Here is a 12,611-nt window from a genome sequence, read left to right as displayed (position 1 = left end):
TGCCAACTAGAGACCCCCATTTCTAAAAGCTGTTGTTGCAGCTTAAATGCAGAACAGAGTACATTCATCCCTTTTAGAATTCCGGATGTTAAAGCATTCAGGGAAGGTCTCAAAAGGGTTATCCCCCGAGAGTTCCTCCTACCCTCGTTTAGAATCTTAATATAGCCCTCATAAGCCTTATGGGGCCTTTGTCTTTCAACCTTTGCACTCATGCACCCTAAGTTGCTCTCCTGGAAAGTGGGTTCCTAGTGACCATTACCTCTCTCAGATGCATTAGTAAACTGCAAGCACTTATCCTACAAGTGCCGTTTCTTCAGGTCCATAAAAGACTGGGTTGTTTTTAAAACCAATCCATAGTTCTTCTCTGGGGTGGTTTCTCCATTCCATCTTAACCAGACCATAGAGCTCCCAGTCTTCTTCCTACAAACAGATTTGGTAGTGGAAAGAGTGCTGCACACCAGTGCTGCACACCTTACATGTCAAAAGAGCTCTTACATATTACAAAGACAGGACCAAGCCTTTTGGCAAATTTGACCAGCTCTTCATAGGCTTTGCAAAACCTCTCAAAAGACATCCCATCTCTAAGGTATGCAGGCATAGCTAGATGGATTGTCAAATGTATCCAAATCTGCTATATTAAAGCAAAGAGAGTTCTACCCGGCACTTCACAAGTAAGAAAGCTTTGACCATGGCCTTCTCAGGAAACTTTCTGCTAGCAGATACTTGCAAAGCAGCCGTATGGTGAACATCACACACTTCTACTGCTGTGTGGACGTCTTAACCTGCCTACAGGCCATGGTGAATTAGACAGTTACCATACATCTGCAACTACCACACACCAGCCACCGCATCTGGAGGGCATTGCTTTGCCGAAATGCAACACATATGCATCTAGAGTCACACATTCAACGAACGGAAAATGTTACTTACTCTGTAAGCATTTGTTTGTAGCGTGTCGTGCTGTAGATTCACGTGTCCGTCCTGTTCCCCTTAAGTGTGTGTTTTTTGTAGATTTAGTACATCACATTGCACATGGTGCACCATGACTAAGTTCACTGGAAACTCCATACCATTGTGCGAAAACAATCTAACATGGAGTCGGTGCCCATGCGCAATTTCACCAAAAAGAGGAGTCATATCACATCTCAAGACTCAAGAGACTTCTTCGAAGAAAAACAACTGCCAAACGTCCAAGCCCAACACTAGATGGTAGGTGTATGCAAAGCATGTGAATGTACCGCACTGCATGCTACAAACAGATGTTTACAAGGTAAGTAAAATGTTTCTTCTATCACTTCAAAAATGTCTCAAGTTTGCTAGTATGTGGACTGATTTCATTTTTCTGATTACTGCAGAGCTCATCTGGAAATATTTCACTCTACTGTTGCAGTTTCTATGATTTTACCAGGTAGGAATCTATAATATTTCTTTTAGCATGCAGTGTTAATGTCTCTAGAGCATGCTTTCTGTTCCTTGTGATTTTTTATTTTTTATTTCCTCTGGTAGAACTGTGGTGTTTCATCTTGTCTCATAGCTTGAATTGCTTATTGTTACTAAATTACACGTTGTTGACATCTCTGAAACTGGAAATACGTTGCAGGACCTGATGTAAAATAATGTTGTGGTTGCAAACCCTGTGATTTGCAAAATAACATGGCTTGAAACCGCGAAATGGCATTTTACTAAACCCATTTTGTGATTCAATAAAGCCCTTACAAATTGCAAAATGGGTTTACTGATTCGTTCTGATTCGCTATTTGGAAGAGGTGGGTATAAAGGTGCATTCCCTCCTATTTGCAGATCGAAATGAGGTGTATCAATGGTTTGTTTCCTCAACTGCCGTTGCAAACCATTGAAAAGTTAACTACTTCTCACAGGAGGTGATAACCCACTTGAAAATCGTACGCAGTAATATTTGGCCGACTTCCGTTTTGAACTTGTATCTAGTAACCTTGGGGACCTTGGGGTGGTCCAGAAGCCCACTGCCTGGCCCCCATCCCCATTTTGTTCCCAAATGGGAAACATTTTTTATAGGTAGCAGTGTGGTCTGTTTGTCCTTGTAGGCCACTATTATTGTGTTTGTGGCCTATCACTGGGGTTGCAAATAGCGACCTGCCTAATAAATATTCATTAGACAGTCTTAATGCGACCTCTGCAACTGGAGATTTTGCGACACAACTTATAAGTGCATAGGTTGTATCACAAAGTTAGAAATAGGTCCCAAATGGTCGGTACATAATTTTCAACCACTATTTGTGATCAGTTTGTTCCTAAAACATGCTCGAAGTTCCTCAAACAAATAAGAAACAAGGGTGAATGTTAGTTATCTGTACGATAATAGTATCAACTAACATTATGAGACCATTCTTCGTTTTGAGAGTAGAACATTCTAAAAATGAAAACCATGTTCACTGCAGTCTCAGAGCATGGTAAACACCCCAACAACTTCAAGTAGCTTACCCTTCCTTTACCCACCGACTGCTGCCATGCTTTCTCAGTTACAGCAGATTTCAGGAGGGTAGGTGGATCTTATAGAAAATTAAGCCTTATTTTACACACTTTTGAGGTTCCCAGTTAATCAGTTTCTTTCTAACTGAGCACCCATAAGCCTCTTGCAGGTGCCCGAAACTTCCTTCTCCACCAGCATCGTCCACTGGCGTGGTAAATGGGCCATGAGCCCTAAAGCAAGAAAGGAATATGGACTTTTCTGACACCAACTAGATGGTACTAGGCATCAATACTTGGAGTGCAGTGACCCCTCCCTTCTCTGCGACTGTGCCGCTGCACCTGCTGCACTAATGAAAGTGACTCTGTTGGGAGCCTCTTCTATTGTATTGATTTCATCAGGAGCTGTGCTCCTCCTGCTGTAATGTTCAGACAGTTACAACCTGCTATCATTGTGATACATTTGCAGCAGCTTAAAAGGGGGTGGTTTATGTGTGCAAAATGTGTTCTTTTGCATCTTATCTTGATTAACAGAATCAGAACTACTGAAATTTAGCAAATGCAAATTGCCCTTTTAATAGTAGAACATGGGTGTTCCCTAGACAGGGAGGCATTGACCACTGGAAATGTGGAGTTTTCGATCTATTGACTCACCTCAAATGATTGGTGTAATGTCTTAATGGGGTGCATTAGGTTCTCAATGCCACCCAATATTTACAGGTGAAGATTAACAGGTTTCTTCAAAAGGAACAAGAAAAACCTCTTGCCCTCCTCACCCCCTTGGCTAAAAACAAGTTTAAATTCATTAGCAAACTTCCTACCACTGAGTTAGCCATATACAATCTGCGGTTTTTAGAGATTTATGGGTGTCTTTCAGTAGTTTGAGAATGTATACGTAAATCCACTCCAGTCATACAAGTATACTCATATGAAATAGATTTATGATTTTTTAAAATGTTTTGTTTCAGCACAAGGCATCAGGTTCACAGACAGTATACATTGGGCAGACAGACAGTTGATCACAGGTGCAGTTCAAGTGAAGTTACAAAGAGTGTAGCAAGGCAGACATCTGGGCATAGCTTTTAGCAGCCAGGCCATTAATCATCTGAAAAGAACTGATGCAACAAAGGAAAGGAGGGAGCAAAGAACCTTCCATGGCGAATATATGACGTTACAATGTGAACAATTACAATGCATGCCTTTACAACGCGGTTTTTACATCACAACTACCATTACAACGCATACCATTACAACGCATACCAATACAATGCATAAAACTTTGGGAGCAACAGTGGGGTAAGTGTAGGGGTAAAAATTACTATTCCCACTCCAGTGAGTGCAACAGTAGGGTAAGTGTTGGATAGTGTAGGGGTAAACATACTATCCCTCTGTACCCCAAAGCCCATACCCACACTAAAACTAAAAAAAATCCCCATTACTTACCTTATAATATGTTGTAATGGTATGCGTTGTAATGGCATGCGTTGTAATGGCATGCGATGTAAAGGCCGCTGCGTTGTAACAGCTGCGTTGTGAAGGTAGTGCTTTAAAATGAATGCGTTGTAATGGCTGTTTCCCTTCCAAGGAACTTGGCAAAAATCTGGCAGTGAAGCTAATTGAACAAAGCAAAGAGGTTGGTTCACAAAAGTATTTATGCTCGGCCGCCCTACCTCTTCTATGCCTCTGCATGGCCTGTTTTTTCTCTGCTTCTGCCTTGCGAGAAGCTGTGGTTGCTTTCACTTTTTGATTAGAAGTATGTCCATAACATCTCCGATACCAAACCTAAAGTTTTATTACTGGCCTGGCTGTTCTTCAGATGTGTCTTCTACCCTTTTCGGGGTTTATAGCTATTTTTCCTCTTCTGTTCTTCTTGCACATGTCTTCCTTACCGGTCGACTCTGGGTTGGCTCTTACGGTGGTTTGTGATCCCTTGGGATTATTTTCTAGGGAGTTTCCTCCACCTCTTGCGAGTGCGGTTGCAGTTCTAACCCCTTTGGGGGATTGTTTCCCTTGTACTAATAAGTATATTAAGTACGATCTTGGGTGACGTCAGGATCCGTACTCGCGTTGTTCCCTGGCTTGGTGGCTGGGCACAGGTTGCCCCGTGCACACGAGGACTTTCTTTTGCTTGTGGCCTTCATGCTTGTTTGGTTGTGGACACTGCCTCTCCATACATTACTTCAGTTATTTATACTTTATATATTTCTGGCGTTGGTCTTCCCATACTATTTTCTTTTGCGATGAGGACTAGGTATCTGAATAGCCTCCCCTTTGTTGGCCCTGTTCATCTCGACCCCTTTTTCGAGTCCTCCATTGTGATCTTTATTTCTTTAATTTAGAGGGGTCGTTTCTCCCCTGTGGTTTTCTTTTCAATTGTCTCTCGACTGCCTAATTGTACCCGTTCAATCAGTAGTGCTGTTTCTGTCTGCTTACTTGGTTTTCTGGGGTGTGAATTCTACCCCACCCTTTCCCTTTAGATGGGGCCATATGGCTGGTTTCTAGATTGCCATTGTCTCACCTGCAGCCCTTGGCCGCTGCTGTGGTCGTTTGTATGTACCCTTCTTGGGCACATTTTATTGTACAGTGTGATTACTGTGTATGTTTAGATATATATTATCTACTGGCGGTCGCCAGTAGATAGTTATAGTTAGGACCGAGTTCCCATAGAAAATCTGAAAATTCTATTTTGAATAACTTTGGCGCCGGTTGACGAATCCTCGCAAAATTTTCAAAACTAATGGGGCGCTCCGGTCAGCTCCTACCCTGAAAGTCTCGGGATGATTCATCAAGCGGGGGCTGAGAAAAAAGGGGGGTCCCAAAACGCGTTTTCCCCATGCATTTTCCCACAGGACCTTTAGTCGAAGGTACAGCCCGAACGGCTGAACAGAATTACTTGAAATTTGGCAAAGAGGTAGTACTCAGGTCAGGCATGTGCCTTTTGCATATATGGTGTCAATCTGTTCAGTAGTTCCTGAGAAAATTGCAGTTAAAAGTACATAAATATCTATATGCGCGCACCATGCGCGCACGGTGCGTGCACCAAATGTGCGCGAGCGTAATACTGATTGGTGGTTAGATGTCAGTCAACATTCGAATCGGTCGAAATCAGGAGTGTCGGACGCCATTTTGTGTGTGGCAGTGAAAAAGAAAGGTGGAGAACGTGAAAAGGGGGCAGGGTAGAGAGTTCCTGACCCCCTAGCCTTTGTCAGGGGGTCCCTGAAGGACCCCGAAGGGTGAAAAAAACATTTAATTTTTTTTCAAAAAATCGCAGGGTGCTCGCACGGTGCGCGCACGGTGAAACACCCTTAAAAAAAAAAACCTTTTCAACTGTTTATAAGTTTATAGAAGATATTAACTATGCTGTTCAACTTTATCCAAATTCAAAATAAAAGAGCTGAGCCATTCCATATTAAAGGATACAGTCAATCTATAACTATATACTTAGGTAGTTTATTGTAAAATAAATATATAAAAAATATAATAATACATACATAAATTAGCATTTAAAAAACCTTACAAATTCACAAAAAAAAACCATAGGTTTCACACACGTTATAGTTAGGAATTAGCATTTAAAAAACCTTGCAAATTCACTGAAAAACCATAGGTTTCACACAAGTTACAGTTAGCTGGACATTTCACTCGTAAAAAACCATTGAAATTCCCCCGTTATAGTTAGTTCAGCTAACTATAACTCGTGCGACCGCAATCCACTGCTGATGACGTCGCATATTACATCACTCATGACATGGTCAGTGACATCACTCATGACATCACTGATGACATCTCAAATGACATCACTGATGACATCACTGATGACATCATCCAGTGAATATGTGTCTTTCTGAAAAAATTTTTTTTTTTATATATGTATATCTAAAGGTTAATGGAAGAATAAATGGGTAAATAAGTGTCTAAATGGATGTTTTTTTTTGTAAAATTAATTGTATAACTGACGTATTAACAGTATCTTAGTGAATACAGTGATGTAATATGCAACGTCATCAGCAGTGGATTGCGGTCGCGCGAGTTATAGTTAGCTCAACTAACTATAACGGGGGAATTTCAATGGTTTTTTACGAGTGAAATGTCCAGCTAACTATAACGTGTGAAACCTATGGTTTTTTCAGTGAATATATATATATATATCATATATATATGTGTTTTATGCCTTCTTTTCTTGGGATTCTGCATTATACAGTCCCAGAGGGCTTCCTTCTCTCAAAGTGTTTCCTCTACATCACGTGGTCTATGGCCATGATTGTTGTCAGTGCTTGCCATGCTTTTCTTAAGCTGTTGTTTGGTGCTCTCTGTATTACCAACTTCTATGGCTAGGAGCTTTGGCCCAGTTGTTTTACCTATTGTCCTTAGCCTTACGTCTCGGTCTCTTGGCCCGTTTAACCTTCCGGGGGCGTTGTAGTGCTATGTTTATATGGAGTGGTCTTCCCACTGGTGTTATTCTTCTGCCATGGTGTTTTTCCCATGCTTTTGCACAGCTGCTGATTTGGTTCTATACGGGGCTCTCCCCGAGTTTTCTGGTGGAATGTTTTCATCCTCACCCTCCCTTCCTGGTGAGCTGCCTCTCACTCTCTCTTTTTCTTATGCAGACCGGATAACCTAGGCAGGGAATCAGTTTGCAAACCATCCTCCTGGATGGTGTTGCTTGGGTATCTCATTCACAGGTAAGGAATCTGCAGCTAGACATCTCTATCACATTAATAAGCTACTTACCTTTGGTAACGCCTTTTCTGGTAGAGACTAGATCTAACAGCAGATTCCTTACCGACCCACCCATCCTCCCTGCTCTGCGAACTGATTCTCCTTTTCTTTCAGATCCCTTGTATGCCCCCTCATGCCTTTCGTGGTTAAAAGACAAAAAAGAGAGAAGACAAATCAACTACTACTAATTATTATAAGCATCTTTCAAAAAGAGGATTCTTGTTGGGCACACTATGTCCATAGCAGTTACTATACATGGCTCAGTGTTTTAGCGCAGAAAGTAGTTGCGGAAGAAACTGACGTCAGTGCATCAGGGAATGGCTTACATTGACTCTGACTACGTCACATCCAGTGGACCATGTCGTTACAGAGTCGCTCAACGCCCTCTACCGACTCGCAGAGGTACTGCTGTAGAAACAATTCCGGATCCAGTCTGTCACCTGGGTATAATTCAAAGTTAAGGAATCTGTGACTAGATCTAGTCTCTACCAGATAAGGCGTTACTGCAGGTAAGTAACTTATGCGTCTCCATGTTAGAGCTTGAAACGTTTCTGGCTTCTTTTCCGGTAATTAATGCTTATGTCTTGTAATGACATTAAACATTATACATAAACATTTTGAGTATGCGCATTAGTTTTATAAATGCTGTTTAATGTATTTTAAATGTATTTTTTATTCTTGTGACAGAATTCCTGCAAAGTATGATGGGATTTGGGATAGAGGATCTCTGGTTGCAATTAACCCACGTGATAGAGAGCGGTGAGTAAAATTATTGTCATTGTTCCCCCTTCCACTCATTTGTATGTTTTGGCAGATGAACTACCAGTAAAAATAGCAGACTCTTTCGCTTGAGTGTTTCTACTTTCATAACATTTTGCATTTTGATGAGCCGCTTGACATGAAGATTATGGTGAGGTACCATCCCAGTACACGCCCCACACCCTAACTAATTTACATGGAAGGATCTCCCCAAAAAAGGTATTTACCAATTATGGCATGCATAAATATGCTGTTCAGGTAATTTGTAATACCATGATCAACAATAAGTGCTTCACTTCATTTATTGTGCTCAAGAGACAGTGGCTCCATTTTGGCCAAATTATTGGTATTGTAGATAATCCCTCTGAAGCTGCATGAGCCAAAATCTCGATAAATTATGTTGTGGAAGTGTGTTATTTAATTTAGAATTTCCAGAAAAAATTGGGTATTTTACAGTTCATCTTTCTAAATTTGTTGCACTGACATCCATGGTCTCTGAAGGGCACCTAAAAAAGTGTAGGATCTGCCGTTGTACCCAGAAGCATTATTCCTCTGAAGCAGCAAATGCATGCATGTGACCATCAAAAATCTGTGTAGCCTGTAAAAAATCTGTAGACACATCAGACAGCTGTCCCATAACAGATATAGGGCCAAATGCATCAAAAGAAAAACCGGTCGCAGAATCTGCCCCTTTGCGACCAGTATTTTTGCATTTGGGATGCATCATCCCAAATGCAAAAATCGCAATTTAAGGAATCGCAAAATTTGCGATTACTTAAATTGAGATTGCATTTAAGGAATTGCAAATTGCGATGCCTCAAATGCAATGCATGATGCCATTGAAAATAGTGATTTCGCTATTAGGGGACGCAAATTACCGTCAAATAAAACTTGCCACGAATTTGTAAAAACTTTAAAAAAAGACACTTAAGTAAAATTTTCAAAGTTCCTGGTTACACATGCCTTTGGGGCATGTGTGCGTGTAACATGTGTTCACATTACAATTTCAGGGGTGCAACAGGGTGTCCTTTTGGCACCCTTGCACCCTTGAAATTGCATGCGCAATTTGTGAGTACCTATTGGGTACTCGCAAATTGCGCATGCAATTCCCATTCATTCCTATGGGCCTATAAGCCCATAGGAACGAATGGGAAGCAATTCCTTTATTGCGACTCGCAATTTACGAGTCACATTTAAGGAATTTGTAGGAATCGCAATTTTATTTGTGATTACTACATGCATAGGCAATAGAGATTCTTTAATTGCGATTCCTTAAAAATCGCAATTAAAGAATCGCTATTGACTTCTTTGATGCATGTGCACCTTAGTATTTTTATGTATTGGGACATTCTGTGACAAGAAAGGTTGCATAAGGTTCTAATATTGTCCCAGTTTAGTCCTTGCCCATTACTAATTCTATGCCATTGACTATTTCATCATACCTTCTGGACTTCAATATCAAAAATAACACCAGAATTGTTGCTATTATATGTCATGATTCCGACATCACATGCCAGAATATTATTGATATGTTCCAGATTTCTACCAGTATGCCTGTGGCTTCTCTTTTGCTAGGCATTTTAGAGGCAGATGAATGCGGTAGGGAGGCTGGACGGTATTCCAAAAGGGTTGCTCTATGTGCTATGGGGCTGCTTATTGTGCCATTGGGACGCTCATTATTCTCTCAGGATTGCTCAATGTGTCAAGGTGATATCCAGTATGCCACGGGTGTGCTGAATAGACCATATGCTGCTGAGTGTTCCTGGGTCATACCCAATATGCCAAGATGCTTGCCAATGGTCTAGTTTCCTATGCAAGATGCCAGTAAACAGCTGATTAGTGTTCAGTTGATGCTCCTCTGTACGTCAGTGGGCTGTCAAATATGCCAGGGTTTGCAACTCAAAATATATGAGAAGTGTGACTGATTCCTTTGGGCCACACAAATGGCATGTCCCTTGCATAGCTTAATTCTCCCAGGAGCTATTCAGTATGACTTTGGGAAATCTCATAATTCCAGGGTTGCAAACAGTGTGCATGCAGCTCAGTATGAGGCCTACCCAATGTTCCAGGGATCTGCTCAGTGTGTCAGAGTACAGCTGCTCACTAGGCTTGTGTATAGTGCACAGTAAGTCCGTAGCCACTCTCTGGCAGAGTTGGAGATCAATATGCCAGACTAGTATGTCAATACACGGTACCTCATACCTGGGATTGTCTCAAGTATGCCAGTGTGCTGTTCAAAATGTCATGGTTCTGCTTTCACTATGCGCCCAATGTCGAAGGCACTGTTGTCGCAGTTTATAAGGATACAGGAAAGCCTGCATGGGTTTCTCTTGTACATTAAGAAAGAGTAGTTATAAGTCTGTTACCTGATGTACTCTTGCCCTGCTGTTCGACTTCCTGGTGCTTTATCTGGAGTGGAAGAAGTGTCACCTTATTCTTGTGGACAGAAGTTAACTTTGGATTGTGAGTCGTGGCATTATTCCCTCATTTATAAAAAGCTGTTGGCAAGTCTGGCATCACCCCATGAGCCCTGAAAGCCATAGAAAAATGTGTGCAGAGCAGTCATAACTTATGATGTTAATACAAACCTTTATGTAAACATAATATCTGGAGGACTGTCTGCCATCCCATACTTCTAGTAAACTGCTATGAAAATATTAGGTCTTTTATCATATATCGTCAAATCAATGGTTCTAAAAGTATCAAATTATTGTTTTGTGGACATATGGTATGTTAGCAGTAATTTGTATACACTGTTTTGACTGTTATATGAATGAATGAATGAATGAATGAATGAATGAATGAATCTGAGTTTTATATAGTGCATAGTTACCCTAGGGCATCCCGGCGCTTGTCCAGGGCGACAACCATAAAAAGCAGACAGGTTCAGCAGCGTCAGGCAGGGAAAAGAGGGAAAAGATAAGTTTTAAGAAGTTTACGGAACCGCAAAAAACAAGTCTCTGAGCGCAAACTCAGAGGAAGTCCGTTCCACAAAATGGCTATATTAACCGAAAATCTTCGTCCACCAGCCCGAACCCTTTTTACCCTGGGAATTTGAAGCAGATGTTTCTGGTCAGAACGCAAGGCCCTCTTAGCCTTATAAGGCACAGCTAAATTCCCCAGGATAGGAGGTCCCTTCCCCTGAAGAATTTTATGCGCAGTGCAAAGAGCCTTGAATTTGACCCTTTCCCGCACCGGAAGCCAGTGCAGGGCCTTCAATGCAGGTTTAGCTGACTGCATCCTTGGTGTATTCCTAAGCAGCCTTGCAGCAGCATTTTGGACCCGCTGGAGTTTATTAAATGTAGCTTCAGGGACACCTAGAAAAATAGTATTACTGTAATCTAATCTAGATACAATAAGCCCCTGAATGAGTAGCTTCCTAGATGTCCAAGGGAGCAGAGGGAGAACTTTACGGGCTGAGCGGAGAAGACCAAAACATACTCCTGCCGTTTTTTTCGCCTGGGTCCTGAAAGAAAGATCTTGTTCCAGCCAGATCCCCAGACTTTTGATCTCCTTTTTAGGACTCGGAAAAGCTCCCAGACAGCTAGGCCAGATAGTCGAAGGGAGAGAGGGAATTTTGTGTCCTAACAATATTAATTCGGTCTTTGACCCGTTAAACTTTAAAGCTGATTCGCACATCCAAGTGTGGACTTTGGACATACAGGAGCGCAGCGAATCTGGGTTATCAACAAGATGGGATAAGGCAACCACCAGCTGAGTTTCATCAGCATAGCTGACGATTTTAATGCCAAATGGGGCTACCACGTCCTCCAGGTGGGCCATATAAACATTAAACAATGTGGGGCTAAGGGAAGAGCCCTGTGGCACACCACACTGGAGGGGGATAGACACCGACCGTTCACTACCTTCCCAAACCTGGTACGTCCGTTCACAAAGAAATGACATAAGCCATTCCAGAGCCACACCTGCAACCCCTATGTCTGACAGTCGTCGGATCAACACTTGATGGTTCGCCGTGTCGAAGGCCGCACTAAGGTCCAGGAGGATCACAGCCACTGACCCTCCTGAATCCAGAATGCTCCTGGCTTCCTCAACGACTGGCAGAAGAGCGGTATCGGTGCCCTGACCTGGCCGGAATCCAGTTTGAGAGTCTCGCAACAGGCCATTGGACTCCAAAAAGTGTGACAACTGACGGTTCACCAACCTTTCAGCGATCTTACCGAGTCCAGGAAGCAAGGAGATAGGCCTGAAGTTTGCCAAATCAGATGGATCTAGATTTGGCTTTTTCAGGAGAGCCTTTACCACTGCTCTCTTCCAGCTCGGTGGCACCACGCCCTGGACAAAAGATGCATTAATAAGGTCCGTAACCGGAGCCGCAATAGTGGTTGCTACCTGTTTCAGGAATCTCACAGGGGCTGGATCCCTAGGGGAACCACTTTTCAGAGAGCCCAATTCCTTAAGGACTTCATCCACTGAGACTAGCCCAAAGGTGTCCAAATGGACAAGGACTCCCCGAGACTGACTGCCCGTGTCTATTCTCTGGACATCCTGAGGCAAAGTACTTAGAATGTTCTCTATTTTCATATTGAAATAGTTCGCCAGCTCCTTGCATTTCTCACCAGGGCTGTCATGAGTTACCAGGGGCTCGGGAACTTTAAGAAGTTCCTTTACCACTCTAAAAGTCTCTCTAGAGGAGTTAGAGGAGCTTTTTATTCTCTCCTCAAAAA

The 12,611-nt window shown here is 42.2% G+C and overlaps 1 protein-coding gene across 2 annotated transcripts in view; it reads left to right on the top strand.

The window, feature by feature from the left end:
* The window catches only part of LOC146822941 (putative thiopurine S-methyltransferase), a 232,630-nt gene that overhangs the window by 178,246 nt on the left and 41,773 nt on the right, over positions 1-12,611 (top strand). For both annotated transcript variants that reach the window (XR_014962097.1, XM_085607094.1), the window contains exons 5-6: positions 1,356-1,408; positions 7,852-7,923. Coding sequence is in view for 1 of the 2 variants with exons in the window: in XM_085607094.1 (XP_085463220.1) it covers positions 1,356-1,408; positions 7,852-7,923 (125 nt within the window). In the remaining variant the exon portion in view is untranslated. The remainder of the gene's footprint in view (positions 1-1,355; positions 1,409-7,851; positions 7,924-12,611) is intronic.

Source organism: Triturus cristatus, chromosome 5_2 (genome assembly GCF_964204655.1).
Source record: "Triturus cristatus chromosome 5_2, aTriCri1.1, whole genome shotgun sequence".
Taxonomy (NCBI): domain Eukaryota; kingdom Metazoa; phylum Chordata; class Amphibia; order Caudata; family Salamandridae; genus Triturus; species Triturus cristatus.
This window is presented reverse-complemented; position numbering and strand designations above follow the sequence as displayed.